The 16,983-nt window shown below is 39.8% G+C and overlaps 1 protein-coding gene across 1 annotated transcript in view; it reads right to left on the bottom strand.

Moving 5' to 3' along the window:
• Nucleotides 1–16,983, bottom strand: part of SLC35G1 (solute carrier family 35 member G1) — a 148,514-nt gene that overhangs the window by 17,066 nt on the left and 114,465 nt on the right. Inside the window, exon 2 of the mRNA XM_044056663.1 lies at nt 1,381–1,561. Coding sequence (XP_043912598.1) covers nt 1,381–1,561 — 181 coding nt within the window. The remainder of the gene's footprint in view (nt 1–1,380; nt 1,562–16,983) is intronic.

The raw sequence follows: 16,983 nt of genomic DNA on the forward strand, positions 1-16,983 counted from the left end.
GCTGTGGCCCTCATCAGTGTCACATGTTTATAGGGTCATATCTAATTAGAAGGCTAGCTGCCCTTGTGGGCCATTTTAAGCCTAGCCAGTTTCCCTTTTTCTAACTGAATTTACCTATCCCATTGGATTAGATATTAGCTTTACCTATCCCATGGCTGATAATTATATATTACCTCTAATGAGAATAACTGGGATCATATAGTAGATATTATAAAGGGACCCATGAATGGGACAGAGCATTTAGGAACTGCTTCTGTCCATTAAATTTACAGGAGCCAGTCCCGGAGTAAATTTTCTGTTTCCCATCCATAGATCCAAGTTGTGCTTGAATATGAAAAGGGATTAACTTTGTTTAATGCGGCTGGAGAGTTTGTTCCAGAGGAGTGGTAGTCACTGAGAGATGGATCTGTCCCTCCAAACCTTTTTTGTTGATGTTAAATCCTTGGACTGAGTATTTCTGATGCCATGTGACTTGCTGATATGCAGTAAATTCACCAGTACTGGGTCAGAGAATGCCTTGTATGTCAGACACAGGTCACCTCTTAGCAGTCTATAGGATACCTAGTATACAGGGCTACATCATACAGTATGACAGGGCTTTGAGTTGGTCAGTGTAGGACATGTTGTTTAGGCCTTGTATTCCAATAGTAAGGTATCTCTGTGGGTTCTCCAGTTGTTGCATGTGTCTGGACAGACAAATGACAAAGGGAACATTATATTTAATGTGTCTCTTGTTTTCCTATCATTCTTGAGTCCTCAGTCTCTGGACTCTACTTATACTCTTTATCTTAACAATGTCTGCCTTTTTGACTGTCTTGTATACAACCTGCAACATCCATCTTGTCTGAAGACTGCTTCATAATGCTTTTTGATCCTTGTGACACTTCAAATATTTTTTCTCACTTAATACTGATATATTTATAAAACACTGCTTTTGTATGGGTCCTGCTACTTTACTTTCACTTTGCTATTCTGTTTATCTTACTTTGACCCTGTTGAGGACAGCACAACTCGAGATAGCATTACTTCTACGAACATTTCATTCCTTGCTGCAGTTTCATTTCAGCTTTACTCTTATTTCTGATGTTGTTACAACTTAAGTCATGTGATTTAAATTTGCATTGTACTCGAGCTAAGAATGAAACTGTATTCCACTAAATTATTCCTGGAAAAAAATAAACATCTGTATAAGGCTTTTGAAACCCACAAGCTATCAAAAATCAGGCTGCAATTTTACTTTGACTAAAGTTATCAGCTAGTTTATGTTTCGTATACAGTTAATGCATAATTGAAATTTATATGAGAAAAAAACATGTTAGGCTAGTTGCATACTCCCATACTTATTAATGGGTTACATTATTTTCATATGTCCATACTTACTCATTATATATTAGAACCGGTAATAAGAAAATCGATTGAAAGAAGCAACGGATCGCACTAATTTCGACTGCATTAATTCCTTCAATTTTCTTTGCTAAAAGAGCAACGAGTGATAAAAACAGTGATGTAACTGCTGCATAGAATAAGCCAAGACCTGCACAAGCAGGTTTCTTTCCTGTTCCTGAAATAACAAGAAAAATGTTGTTTAGTTTGCAGTCTAGAAAGTGTTTGTCTTCACTTAGTTACTTAAGACGTATATATCCAATGTAAATATATTTACAGTAAGCAGTGGGTACTTGAAGACAGTAAGCTGTAAGCATAGTTGAGACTAGAATAAATGAATGTGTATATAGTCCCAATAACAATGTCATACAAAGTCTTCAATATCCTAGCTGCCCAGAGATTGTCATAGTTCAGTTTCTAACATATTAACTAATTTACTTTGTTCTTGTTTAAATGTTTACAATTTATGTAACAGACAGTATACTTACTTTATATTCCATACTTCCAGTTTTTATAAATTATTTTAGAGCCAACATATTATTTAAATGAATCCAGTCAAAACAGAATTAATAATGAGCAGTGGTTTATGAATATGTTTAGATTTTATTTCCATATGCCACTGCACTCTCCCTCCTGAAACGTCCCCTAATTCTCATACCTTAATCTACTTTCTTCCCTTAACTCACTTTTCTCACAAGCTCTCTCTAATCTTTCTTTTCTACTCTTTCTACTGTCTTCTAAAATCTATTAAGCAAATTGCCTCAGAGAAACATTCTATTGTAATTGTCTTGCCTTCATGCAACTACATTACGATAAAACTGGGTTTTTGTAACCACTTACCCCAAAAACTATATTCATCTTAATGACTTATTTCTTTTTATACACCTTGAAAGAGCTGTGCTATACTCCTGATTATTGACACTGTATAACATTGTATTGCTACTTAATGCCTTGCAATAATCCTATAACATTGCTGTTTAATGCTAATTTATAATGAAAATTGTATAATATGTTGGAACTTTTCTCCCCGGGCCTCCGTTGAAAAAGGGCTCTTCAGCTAGGTCAGACAATCACGGTCAACAAATGTAAAACAAATAAATAATAATAAATAAATAAAAAATATCAAAGACCAAGTAAAAGCATATAACTGCTAAATTATTTGCTAACTTTGACACAGAAATAAGTATTTTTAGCTCCAAGTATGGGCAATACTGTGATCTGTAGTGAGAGTAGGGAACAGGTGGAGGAGACCCTGGAGAGATGGAGATATGCTCTAGAGAGAAGAGGAATGAAGGTCAGCAGGACTAAGAATAAATGTGTGTGAATGAGAGGGAGGATAGAGGAATGGTGAGGATGCAAGGAGTAGAGGTGGCGAAGGTGGATGAGTTTAATACTTGGGATCAATAGTTCAGAGTAATGGTGAGTGTGGAAGAGAGGTGAAGAAGAGAGTACAGGCAGGATGGAGTGGGTGGAGAAGAGTGTCAGGAGTGATTTGTGACAGACGAGTACCAGCAAGTGTGAAAGGGAAGGTCTACAAGAGGGTAGTGAGCCCAGCTATGTTATATGGGTTGGAGACAGGAGTCCCCGTGGACTATGATGTTTGGAGATGACATTGTGATCTGTAGTGAGAGTAGGGAACAGGTGGAGGAGACCCTGGAGAGGTGGAGATATGCTCTAGAGAGAAGAGGAATGAAGGTCAGCAGGACTAAGACAGAATATATGTGTGTGAATGAGAGGGAGGATAGAGGAATGGTGAGGATGCAGGGAGTAGAGGTGGCGAAGGTGAGTGAGTTTAAGTACTTGGGATCAACAGTTCAGAGTAATGGTAAGTGTGGAAGAGAGGTGAAGAAGGGAATACAGGCAAGGTGGAATGGGTGGAGAAGAGTGTCAGGAGTGATTTCTGACAGACGAGTACCAATAAGAGTGAAAGGGAAGGTCTACAAGAGGATAGTGAGACCAGCTGTGTTATATGGGTTGGAGACAGTGGCATTGACAAAAAGGCAGGAGTTAGAGCTGGATGTGGCAGAGTTAAAGATGTTAAGATTTGCACTGAGTGTGACGAGGGTGGACAGGATTAGGAATAAGTATATTAGAGGGTCAGCTTCCAGGTTGGAAGGTTTGGAGATAAAGCCAGAGAGGCAAGATTGCGTTGGTTTGGACATGTGCTGAGGAGGGATGCTGAGTATATTGGGAAAAAGATGCTAAGGATGAAGCTACCAGGTAACAGGAAAAGAGGAAGGCCTAAGATAAGGTTTATGGATGTGGTGGGAGAGGACATGCAGGTGGTTGGTGTGACAGAGCAAGATGCAGAGGACAGGAAGAAATGCAAACAGATGATCCGCTGTGGCGACCCCTAACAGGAACAGCCGAAAGATGATGATGAGTATAGGCAATGTCCCGAGTGATTATAGTAGTAGTATTGATGCCTGTCATTGAAAAACAGAGCCATGGTTTTAATACAGAAATTAAGTAGGAACAAAATAAACACAAACTAAAATGAATTAAGATAACTGACTTTAATAAAGCTATCTTGCAGAAGTAGTGGACATAGGTCTATACACATTCTGGCTTCAGTAACAGAAAAAATGTTGAAAAATGTAAGAACCACAAAGAATCCACAACCAGGCAAAATCAACCAGACAGTCAGTGAGCTAATTAAGCAACTCAATCAATCAGTCATTCAAGCAGTCAGTCAATCAGCATGTCTCCAGGTTGATCCCTTTACAATCAAAACAAATATATAGACTATATGTATGTGACTATACATATATATATATATATATATATATATATATATATATATATATATATATAGATGCAACTATACTTAGACGTCTTGGGTAAATATAGTGAAACAAAATACAACAGGAAATTTAAACTGCTAAAGCAAAGACAGAGATCAACCTGCAAAATGAAAAGTTTCTCTCCCATGCTACATACTGTGGTCTAGTAAGGCTTCAAATATTAAAATCCAAAGAACATCAGTGATACACCATCAGCAAACAAATATTCTTCAAAGTACAGCCCACTTACTATCCATACCCTGTACTTTAAGGAATCTAACCTGACAAAACTGGAATCATGACACCTACAATAAGAATGGTTTGTCAGCATGAGCAGTGTGGGATAACTCATCACACTCTTGTAAGCTAGTCTGTGTCGGGTGAAAGTAGGTGTATGAGGTCAGGTGAAGGTGTGTGTGTGAGGCCAGGTGAAGGTGTGTGTATATGAGGTCAAGTGAAGGTGTGTGTGTGAGGCCAGGTGAAGTTGTGTGTATATGAGGTCAGATGAAGGTGTATGCATGAGGTCAGGTGAAGGTGTGTGTGTATGAGGCCAGGTGAAGGTGTGTGTATATGAGGTCAGGTGAAGGTGTGTGTATGAGGTCAGGTGAAGGTGTGTGTATATGAGGTCAGGTGAAGGTGGATGAGGGGTTCATGTTGTGAGATGTTAGTGTAATTTGAGGCAGATCTGATAGATTTTGTTTTGTCTTGTTCTTCTGACACATATTGTAATGTTGTGAGTTGGACACTGACTACCTGCACTGAAAGGAGAAGGGAGTAAAAAAAAGGCAAGAATACTGGCATGGCTAAAGAATAAATTGGGGGGTTAAAAGCAGAAGTCCAATGGTGTCATAAGCACTTTCTCAAAGGATCTCAATCTCTTTTGCAAAATAAATAGAACAATTTGGAGGGATATGTGTGTATCACTGAGAATACCACTTATGTGAAACTGTTTTTCAATCCATATAGGGCATAGTGCTTCTATTACTCTGTTCAAACATAATTTGGATGAATGGATGCACACAACAGGAAATTCATCCCAGTTTAGCACCCTGTCCCTCATGGTGACTGGGGAAACTGTTAAGTGTCCTAACATGCCCTTGTTCTGCCCTAATCTAGGTTATTTGTACACAAAATACAAGAGCAGGCTTCTTAAGATTATTGCTTATCAATATCTTAGTAAGTACCTGTGAATCTGCAAACCTATAAGAGCAAAGGTTGAAGGTTTACAGAGTGGATGGGGTAGGATCATCACTGGGTCATGGAAACCTGAAGTAAAGAATGGCCAAAGTAGTTATTCAGATCTACAAAAGGACAATGGAGAAGAAAAATGTCTTTAGACTGGTTAGTAGAAAAGGGAGAGAGGAAATGACAAGAGTTAGTACACTAGGCTGCATTCTGAGTCAATATTTTATCTTATGATTAACAAAAAAGGTGAGAGATGCTATGATCATACAGGATGGGAACAGAGTAATGGAAAGAGATTGTTAAGGAAATACGGAAAAAATGTCATAATAAATTTGGAGAGAAATCCACAAGAACCAGAGAGGCACTCTGATTGGAGTGGTGAAGGAATGGGCAGATGAGTTGGCCAGATTGTATATTGTTGGTCCTTGGTGACTGAACTGCTATGAATGGACTGGAGAGGATGGTAATAGTAGTCCATTTATACAAAAAAGGTTAGGTGGTCAAATCTGCTTCTGTCCTTGGGACAGTTTTGAAAAATAATTCTCTGGGAAGGCAGAAAGTCTCAGAATGAATACCCATTGTTAAGTGGTAACAATATGCAGTGGTATAGTAGAGGTCTTATCAGAGTGTCTTAATCTAGTTCTTTCACTGGATTTATCAATGAAAGTAACACAACCTTCTTATGAAGTCTGTTTTAAAAACCAAAGTGCTAACTTGAACTAAAGTTTTAATCACTTAACTGATCTCCAACATATAAATGAAATTGATACTAGTTATTCTGTTAGTCTAATGAAGTTCAGTTCTGTATTGTCTAAATAAAAAGGTCATGTATGGTATACATCCACTAGTGTTTCTTTTATGGCTTAATATTACTTTGTTTAAATATAAGAGACAAATATTTCCTTTATGGCTTTCATTTGTATTCTGACTTACTGTTTTATTATTTTTAGTTTTTCAGTTAACAGACTTTTATTTGTATTAGCTTTTTTTACGGACAAGGGCAGCTAGCCTAGTACTTACTTATGAACCTATGTCATTTATGGGCAGCTAGCTTACTACTTGCCCATGGACCTATGTCATTTATGGACAGCTGGCCTAGTACTTATCTATGGACCTATGTCATTTATGGGCAGCTAGCCTAGTAGTTACCTATGGACCTATGTCATTTATGGGCAGCTAGCCTGGTAGTTACCTACAGACCTAAGTTATTTATATAGATAAAGGCTTTTAACACCATGGGTCAGTCTTATGAAGGTTACCAGAAGGTGTACACAATGCCTTGTGGAAACCTTTTACTTATTATTTTATTATTTATTTATTCTACATTTGTTGACCTGGTTTGTCCGCCTGAGCTGATTGCCCTTTTTCAGCGGAGACCCGGGGAGAAAAGCTCCACAACATTTACATTTAAGATTGAAACAGTTAAAAAAAAATAATATGTAAACAATATAAGTTTGACAGTACTTAAGTTGAAAAATATACAAAAGGAAATACAAAATTCTGAGTTGAGAAAAGTACAATCTAGAAAATATGTAGGGTGAATAGAGTTTCATTACATATACAATATATAAACAATGAAAGAAAATGGGAATGGTCGTTGATACAGTCAGGTAGTTGTAATAAGGGGTCTATATCACTTCGACGAAACGGCAGAAGTTTCAACACCATATGTTTGAACTTCTAACCTCAAAGTGTAAAACCATCGAAGGCTTAGAACAGCGATTTTTTTTCCCAGGGAAAAAAATCGCTGTTCCAAGAAAACACACACACAACACAAGCACACCAAAATAAATAATCCACACATATACACTTCACAAAACCCAACTTCTAATCCTACACTAAACCATACATACACTACTATCTATCCACTTACCTTAACCCAAACCCTAACCCTAAGGTCTGTAACTATCGCACACTCACCTTACCCGCTCCCTAACCCTAAGGTCTGTAACTATTGCACACTCACCTTAACCCAGTCCGTTCGCACACTTACTTTAACCCGGTCTGTAACCTTCGCACCACAGTGGAGGGAATAGTGAAGCCGCAGAAATGGCCCACTGAATTCTTTCCCTGGGAAAGAATTTGGTGTTCCACGGCTTCGCGATAATCAGTTTATGAACTTCACATTTCGAACATATGGTGTTCGAACTGCCGAAGTTTCGACAAACTTTTAGGAACCCGTAATAAGAGAAAGTATGCAGGTGGTAAATAAGTAAGAGTATTATAAGAAGGGGTAAGAGAAAATAACCCAGTTAAGAGGAGGGTAGATAGATAGCTCTAAAAGTGGCAGGAGCCAGTAAAAGGCTGATAGAGTACTAAAAGTAGGACTGGATGACAGTTTAAGGGGGTGAGTACAGTGACATTTCCAGTGGCTTTTTAGGTAGTCTTTAGCCATTGATTTGAATATATTTGGTTGTTTAAGGGATCGAATTTCCAGTGGGAGTTTGTTCCAGGAGATGGAAGGGTGGTAGCTATAGAGGTTTTGACCAATTTTGCTCTTAGGTTTATAGATGTGTGAAAAACTGAGGGGCTGCTAGCCCAGCCAGATAGAATTTTATAAATAATTCTATGTCATAAATATTAATATGATCCACAGGCTGGTTTCACAGATGTAAGAAAACTGTGTTATGTTCTGAGCTTCAAAAATGTAACCGCAGTGTACCCTGCTGGAAGAAAACTGATATGCAAAGGATTTTATGACTGTGTTTGATCTCAAGCTAGGAGACAGGATGTCTGGGCTAGGAAATTCTTTCTATTGTCCTAAGACAAAGATAATTACTAGGTTTTACATGTAAAGTGTCTTTTATTGCTGTGGCTTCCTGGCAGGTGCAGATTACAAAGAAATGTTAAATTGTAAGTTCTGTGAGCCTGGGAAACTAAATCAGAGAAGTGTCAAGAATGATGTAATCTGAAATGACTCAGCAGTAAGGTGTATTATCAATTTAAGGGCTATCTCAGAAAGTAAGAATGACATTTTGTATTTGTTTCTGAACCTGAACACATTATCCCACCAGCACTGTCCCTTGCTCTGTAAGTAAAGTTATTTAGATCTTAGTATTTCTCTCAGAGATAGATAGGAATATAGCCCGATTAGTCTAGCTGTTTACTATATTTATGTCAGACTGTCCTACAATATTGTTTTAAAGTATTTTCCTGTGATTTCTGAACTCTCTAATGTCATTGGGTTGACTTAATAAGTATTGTCTTGTGTTTTATTATTTATTATTAAATATATATAAACATTTTAACTGTGGCTGTTTTGTGTAGAGATAATTTAAGCTCTTGGCGTACTTGCATGTATTTGATGATACTGTATAAGCCACTCCAATAGCCTTAGCCCTGGGTTACACTTACTATTTGGATAACAGTAACATTGCACAGTAGAATTGGACACCTTTTGGTAAGGGCCCTTTATAGTAGCTGATAAGAGTAGTTGGTGGCAGTGTATTACTACCTTATAGCCTGGGCAGAAGGGGCATAGCTAGTGGACCTGTGCCAGCCTTCCCCAGGAGTGTCTGTGTGTTTGTATATAAACCAAATCTCAAAGTGTGTGTGTGTGTCAGCTACTTGGGCAGTAACACGAAGCACTTGTTGGACAGAGAGGGTACTGGAGGTTTTGGCTTGACTACTCGGCTGAGATCTGAACCCTATAGCTGTGCCAATTGGGAGTCTTACTGGGGATATAGAGAGAAAGGGAGAAACCAGCCCTAGACTGACTGTGATCTCTGTGTGCTGTTAAGGGAAATTGTACTCTACTGTGTGTGAACTTGTTATCCTCCCACTGTGGATGTCCCTCACTGGTGCTAGTGGTGAGGAATGAGGCTCCTTGATTACTGGGGCAGTGCACGGGCATCACAAGATGTGTAGTAGGCTTTGGTCAGAACTTTGGAGACACCTGGAGGGGGTATATGAAGAGATATGAGGAGTCAAGTTAGGGCAGAAAGATGGTTGGTATAGGACAGATAAAGTGATGAGATCTACATCTCTGATTAGCAGCAAATCTAGCCACTTTGTTATAGCTATTTTCTAATTTAGTTAGGATGGTGGTTTGGAGGTTAGAGAGGATCTGAGAGCTGTACAGTAGGCTTGTTAGGATATAGGCATGAGACAGGGAAACTTTAGCCTTGTTTGGATAGGATTTTTCTATTTCTATATAAGAGGCCAACTTTTTAATGTTTTTTTTTAATACAACTGCTGACATGCAGATCAAATTTCAGTTTGTCATCTATTGTAACCCCTAGAAGTTTCATGTAGGGTTCGACCAAGATAGGTGTATTATCTAGAGACTGGATGGTAAAAGTGGATTTGAGATTATTCAGGCTTTTGGAGAGAAAAAGTAAGATTTTAGTAATTTTAGCATTCAGAATTAGCTGGTTGTGGGAAAGCTGGGTCTCGACAGAGCTGAAGGATTTCTGAGTCATGGAATGTAAGTCAGAGAGGGTGTCAGCAATAGTGATGACAGTAGAGTAATCAGCTTATTGAATGAGAGTATACCGAGGCCAGGAGGTATACAGTAGATTAGTAAAGATATTAAAGAGTATGGTCCAAGAATATATCCTTGGGGAACACCTATTTTGATAGGGAGTGGAGGGGAAGAGTGCTGAGAGCCATTTTACCGACTGTAGCCAGTCAAAAGAGGTAGCTAGAAAACCAGGCAGTAGTAGAAGAGGAGAAGTTGAGGTTAGTGAGTTTGTCCAGAAGAAATTGAAAGACATCCCTACTGCAGTGCTTTTACATGAAGATGTACATCACTGCAGAGAACTGTCTCACTGCAATGCTACAGGCTAACTGACGCAGTCAGCACAGATACATATGCTAATTAGCCACATGCTCTCCACCAGAACTGCATGCCATAAGGCATCTGTGTAGCTACATAGATTTGCCCGACTGCTCCTGGACTGGCCCTCATGATAGTAAACATGTCCAAAGGCCATGTTCATCCCTTGCAGTAGAGGTAAGCCCTGGACAGTTTAGTGGTAAGGTAGTTTTCAGAGGTAGGAGCATAAGGATATGTGAGAGGCTGCATGTGTGAGTGTTGTGTATGAGTGGGTGGGTGTCTACCTGGGAGGTAGTGATAGGAAAGTTAGTGAGGGGTAGGTTAGGTAGGGGTATGTGTGTATATTTATAAGTGAATGGGTGACTGGATGAGTGTTTCTGTGAGTGCAATCAAGTGGAGAGGGGACTGTTTTGAGTGTGTGTGTGTGTGTGTGTGTGTGTGTGTGTGTCTGTGTGTGTGTGTGTATATGCACGTGCAATGAACTGTGTGTGTGTGTGTTGTGTGTGTGTGTGTGTGTGTGTGTGTGTGTGTGTGTGTGTGTGTGTGTGTGTGTGTGTGTATGTGTGTGTATGTGTGTGTGTGTGTGTGTGTGTGTGTGTGTGTGTGTCTGTGTGGTTTGTGGTGGCTGTCATACTTCTATACACCCCTAGACTAATGAGCAAAACCTGCAAAAATTGGGTGGGGGAACCACTAGCCACCAGAGATAACTTTGTCAACTAGTGTCTGAGCAACACTTACACACAACATGGGTTGAAGGGAGACATTATACATCAGGGATAACATCTGAAAACAAATAAGTGAAAAAAAAAATCAACATACAAATGGGGAAGGGATTTGAACCCTGCATCATCGACAGACAACCCCCTGTACTAACTTGCTGCACTAATTAACAAGTTAGTGCAGCACTGTTTTTAACATACATCGAGAATATGACATTATGCAATACCTGCAACATTTTGTTATGTAAGAGGCAAAGGGACAGGAAACATTAAGCATACCTCTCAGCTTTGTAGCACAACCACATACAGTGGCTGGAGAAACAGCTTCTGCCCTAGCATGCATATACTGAAAGATGATGTGGGAAACTCACACATCTGGCATTAAAGACTGTGACTGTAATCATCTATGAAATACCAGGGTAGAGAAAAAAGATGTTGTGAATGCTCTGACAATAGGGACAGGTATGGAGTATGTGGTGCGTCATTTCTGTGTAGGACAGTGACTCGGGGGTGTGCCTGTGCTTACATGATGTGACACTCACTGCTAACTACCACAAGAACACAAGAAAGTGGTGCTCTGCACTTGTGGAAGTTAACAGTGATTCATAGACATGAAAATTAGCAAATAATGAGGTCTTTCATTATTGCAGCGAATGTGTCTTTGAATCACAAAATACCACATCATGGAAAGAGGGTTGTTTTACCACAGCTCTTAACGTAAGTATTTATTTATTTATTTATTTTACATTTATTTATTTATTTTACATTTGTTAACCGGGCTAGTCCAGCTGGATACATGTCCATTTTCAGTGGAGGCCCGAGGAGAAAAGCTCCGCTACAATATTAAATAAACATGTTAAAAAAGACTAGTATATTTTTAAAATATTTAGAATTAAGCTAAAGTAAAATGAAACATAAAAAGGACCAAGGTATGATAGAGGAAACAATCAAATTGAAACTACTGCAGTTAAGTATGGCATAAAGCTACACCTCTAGCATGGACAGAGATTAAGTTAATGTTACATACACAGTTGCAATATAAGGAAGGTTAAAGAATAAGTTCTTATTGTGAGTGAAAAAAAGAGTAGTCAAGTTAGGAAAGGAGGTTAATTTGCTAGAGAGAGGGAGTAAGAAGAACTGGGTTTAGAGGGAAAAAGATAGTAAGGGAATAAAGGAAAGGAAAAGAAAGAAGAAGAAAAAGGATTAGTCAGGGGTATGGCAAGAGCATAGCCAGTGGTTTGAAAGGAATAGTTTTAGGTTAGTTTTGAATAGTGGGAGAGATGTAATGGAAGTAAGGTCATTTGGTAGTTGGTTCCATATTTTACCCACTGAGTTGGAAAATAAGGTGTCACCTGCTAAGTTTTTGGATGATGTAGTATGAATCAATATCTTGTTAGATGCGTAGGCTGCTCAGATTGTTGTAGGGCTTAATTAGGGTGGAGAGCATAGGAGTGTTATCGGGTGGTAAAGGGCCAGGGCAATAGTAAGTTGGTTGAAGGTTATTAGTTGAGGTAGTTCTAGCCAGCCTAGTTTTTTAGGTTTAGACAGTGGTGAGTCCTATATGGAGAGTTTGGGCAAATCTGGCAATATTGTTATAAGCTGTGGATAGTTTGTTGAGATTATATTTGGAGAGATTAGTATAAATAGGGAAGCATATAGTAGGGTAGATATTAAGTGGGTTCTAGCTATAGTAGTTCTTGCTTCAGGAGTGAGGAAAGTTTTGATTCTGTAGAGAGAACCTAGTTTTCTGTAAGTAGATTTGATTGTAGCGTTTATGTGGTTATCAAATTTCAGTTGATTGTCAATTGTAATACCTAAGAGTTTGGTGGTAGGTTCTGGACTGATAAGGGTACCATTATTGGATGTAAGTGTGAAATGTAGGGAGGAGACAAATGAGTGGGTGTAAAAGTATGAGTTTGGTTTTCTTAGGGTTGAGGAGGAGACAATGGTTAGAGAACCAATGCTCAATAGTTGTGAAGGTCTTTTGTGTAATAGAATGTAGTTCAGATTGTGTTGAGGCAGAGCAGATAATGGTGGTGTCATCTGCATATTGAATGCAAGTTGATAGAGGGGTGGCTAGATGGAGGTTGTTAATAAAAATGGAGAACAGAAGAGGGCCTAGAATAGACCCTGTGGAACCCCTATAGAGGTGGGAAGGAGATCAGAGAGATGGTTATGCCAGAGCACGGCCTGTTTTCTGTTATCTAGGTAGGATGTGAACCAGTTTATGGCAGGGCTGTCAAGAGAGAGAGATTTTAAACGATGGAGGAGCAGTTGGTGATTGACCATGTCAAATGCTTTTGACAGGTCAACAAAGAATGCTGAGGAGAGAGTATTTTTATTTGGTGTTGATAGAGTCAATGAAGGATAGTAAGGCTGTGGAAGTACTATGGAATGGCGAAAGCCATGTTGACAGTTAGCTAGGAGGTTATGCTGTAATAAGTGATTTAGTAGCTGCTTGTGGATACATTTCTCCATTATTTTGCAAGAGGGATAGTAATGCTATAGGGGAAGTTGGAGTATTCCAGAGAGTCTCCACCTTTAAAGAGAGGGATAATATGTGAGATTTTCCAGATAGATGGAACTACACCTTCTTCAATGGTCCTATTAATAAGTATGGAAATGGGATAGGCAATGGCTTTTGCACCTAGTTGGAGGTATTCAGGCGGGAGTTTGTCAGCTGAGGGGGTGGAAGGTTTTAGTTTCTGAAGCAAGGATGAGATATAAGAGGTTGGTATAGGTTTGAGGTGGAATGGGGTGGAGGGCTGGGGTAGGCTTGGAGGTATCAGGGCATTGTTGGTTTGCTAGTTTAAGTATAGTTGAGGTGAAGAAAGTGTTGAAGGCATTGGCAGTTTGTAATGGGCAGTCAGGGTAGAGCCTAGTGGATTTGGTGTGGCCATTTTACTAGGGGACAGTAGCATATTAATAGCAGTCCAAAAGTTTTAGGTTGATGAAGGGATGATTGTTGTAGCTGAGTGTAGAAGTTCTTTTTGTCTTGCAGGATAGCTTTTTTGGTGATGTTTCTTTTTTGCCTAAAAGCTAGCTGATCAGTTGTGTTTTTAGAGGTTCGCCATTTTGCCCATGTTTTATTTCTGCTAAGGATTAGTTTCCTAGTATTGTTTGTGAGCCATTGGGCTGATTTGGATTTGATTCTTATTGTACGCATAGGGGCATGATGTTCAAGTATAGCTAGAAAAGTATTATTGAAGTAACTAACAGCATCATCTATAGGGAGAGACTTAAGAGGTGACCAGTTAATTTTCATAAGTTCATTTTGAAAGAGATTGGGGTTGAACAATTTTTGCGATGTTCTGACTAAGTTAGGGATGGTAAGATTAGTCCTATGCCTGATAATGTATGTTAGTGAGTGGTCACTAAGGTCATCGGGGAGAGTTCCTGTTGTATACATTTGGTGTGGTCTATTTGTAAGTATCCAGTCAAGTAAGCTTTCCTTATTATTAAGTTTATTTATCCTTGTAGGGGAGTTAATGGTTTGAGAGAAGCCATGTAGGTTTAAGAAGATAGAAGGATTGGTTTGTTTGCATAAATTCCAGTCAATGTTAAAGTCTCCTAAGATAATTGTTTCCTGAAGGTGATTTAGAGAAAGCCAATTTAATAGGTCTTCTAATATGGTGGGGTTTTTCCCTGGGGGAAGATATGTACAGACAATATTGATTGTTTTTTGAGGGTTTAGCTGTAGTTTAGAAATAATAATCTCAGCATTTTTTTCTAATGGTAGGTTACATGTTGCTTTACTAATGAGCATTTCGCTTCTATAGAGAATTGCAACACCGCCACCTTTTTTCTTTAAGCGGTCCTGTCTGAGGATGTTATAGCCTTGGGGGGTGACTTCATTATCTTTTATAGAAGGTTTAAGCCATGTTTCTGTTAGGCAGAGGATGTCAAACTGTTGAACATCTAGAAGAGCATGAATTAGTGGTACTTTATTACAGATGCTACGTATATTTAGATGGGCAATTGAGAGAGATTTGGGGGGTTTAGTGGATGGTGTTGGTATTGTTTGGAATTGATTAGATTTAGTGGATGTTGGCGATGAGTTTGGGCCAGGATTGGGGTGGATGTCACCATCTAATAGTAAGTGGGTTGATAAAGTATTATAATATTGAGGGGTTTTGCAGAAGTAGTTAAAATATTTTCTGGCGATATGATTTGGGTATTTAATGTGTGAGAGTCGGTGGTATTTGGCTTGAAGGTATGAGGTATCGTAGATGGGATTAAGATAACTTATGGACAGAGCTAGGGGAGCTGTCAGAGTATGTTTGTGTGGGATGGTAAGAAAAGAAGGCAGGGGTTGTTCATAGGAGGTTAAGAGATAGGTAGATGTGAAAGTAGTTAAGAGAGTTAGTAACAATAAGTATTGGTATTGGCTAGACATGATTAGAGAGATTGTAATAGGTTGTTAAAGTAAGGATTGGGGAAGAGTTGTTTTAAGAATATGGTTGGTGGGGGGAGGAGTTTGCTAAAGTAGGGGGTTGGGGGAGGGAGGGGTTTATTATAGAGGGGAGTGGTAACAGTTACAGGGTATAATAGTAGGAGGAGGTGTGATTGGATGTTAGAAGGAAGGGGAGTGTCTATGAGGGTATAAATGTAGAGATGCTAGGGGTGGGTGGGATTTGGGGGCAGGGAGAGAGTGTTATAGCACAGTGAGTGAAAAAAACAATCTATAAGGTGGGGGAAACAGCAGGTAGGTATGTAAGAGGTAAGGGTAAAAGTCCAGTGAGATGTTCTGTTTGGAATTCAGTCACAGTTATTACCCAGTTAGGAGTGATACAGTAGAGTGGAAGGATGTTTTGGCAGGGTCCAGAGGAAGTGATAAGAAAAAGGGTTAGAGAAAATAGATACGGGAACAGGAGAAAAGCAAGGTATTGGAGAGAGTAACAAAGGTAGAAAGGGAGTAGATAGGTAGGTAGAAGGTGCCAGGTCAGTAACTAATCAAAAACTATGCAGGTGAGAAAGGGGTAATAGAGAAAGGGTGAGGAAGAAAGTGTAAAGGTGTAGTAATAGCTAAAGGGGTGTAAGATAAGAGTCAGCACTAGTAAGGTGGAGGGGACAAGGGCTATTGGCTGCTGGCAGTCCTGTAAAGGTAGCTTGACTTCTAGACCCAAGTCTTGTCTTTAGGATTAAACAAGGAGGAATAAAACATACTTTCACAGGCTGTAATGGGTGGTATCGTAGAAGAGTAATGGAACTGGAGCTTAAATGGGCCAAGTCCAGGTGTTTCAGGAGGGTAGAAGGCAGTTAGGTAGGTGCTCACAGGGTCCACCCAGTCAGATTTCACAGGCTGTAATGGGTGGTATCGTAGAAGAGTAATGGAACTGGAGCTTAAATGGGCCAAGTCAGGTGTTTCAGGAGGGTAGAAGGGCAGTTAGGTAGGTGCTCACAGGGTCCACCCAGTCAGATTTCACAGGCTGTAATGGGTGAGAGTAATGGAACTGGAGCTTAAATGGGCCAAGTCCAGGTGTTTCAGGAGGGTAGAAGGCAGTTAGGTAGGTGCTCACAGGGTCCACCCAGTCAGATTTCACAGGCTGTAATGGGTGGTATCAGAGAAGAGTAATGGAACTGGAGCTTAAATGGGCCAAGTCCAGGTGTTTCAGGAGGGTAGAAGGCAGTTAGGTAGGTGCTCACAGGGTCCACCCAGTCAGATTTCACAGGCTGTAATGGGTGGTATCGAAGAGTAATGGAACTGGAGCTTAAATGGGCCAAGTCCAGGTGTTTCAGGAGGGTAGAAGGCAGTTAGGTAGGTGCTCACAGGGTCCACCCAGTCAGATTTCACAGGCTGTAATGGGTGGTATCGTAGAAGAGTAATGGAACTGGAGCTTAAATGGGCCAAGTCCAGGTGTTTCAGGAGGGTAGAAGGCAGTTAGGTAGGTGCTCACAGGGTCCACCCAGTCAGATTTCACAGGCTGTAATGGGTGGTATCAGAAGAGTAATGGAACTGGAGCTTAAATGGGCCAAGTCCAGGTGTTTCAGGAGGGTAGAAGGCAGTTAGGTAGGTGCTCACAGGGTCCACCCAGTCAGATTTCACAGGCTGTAATGGGTGGTATCGTAGAAGAGTAATGGAACTGGAGCTTAAATGGGCCAAGTCCAGGTGTTTCAGGAGGGTAGAAGGCAGTTA

Source organism: Protopterus annectens, chromosome 14.part0 (assembly GCF_019279795.1).
Source record: "Protopterus annectens isolate FY-2018-M chromosome 14.part0, PAN1.0, whole genome shotgun sequence".
NCBI lineage: Eukaryota > Metazoa > Chordata > Ceratodontiformes > Protopteridae > Protopterus > Protopterus annectens.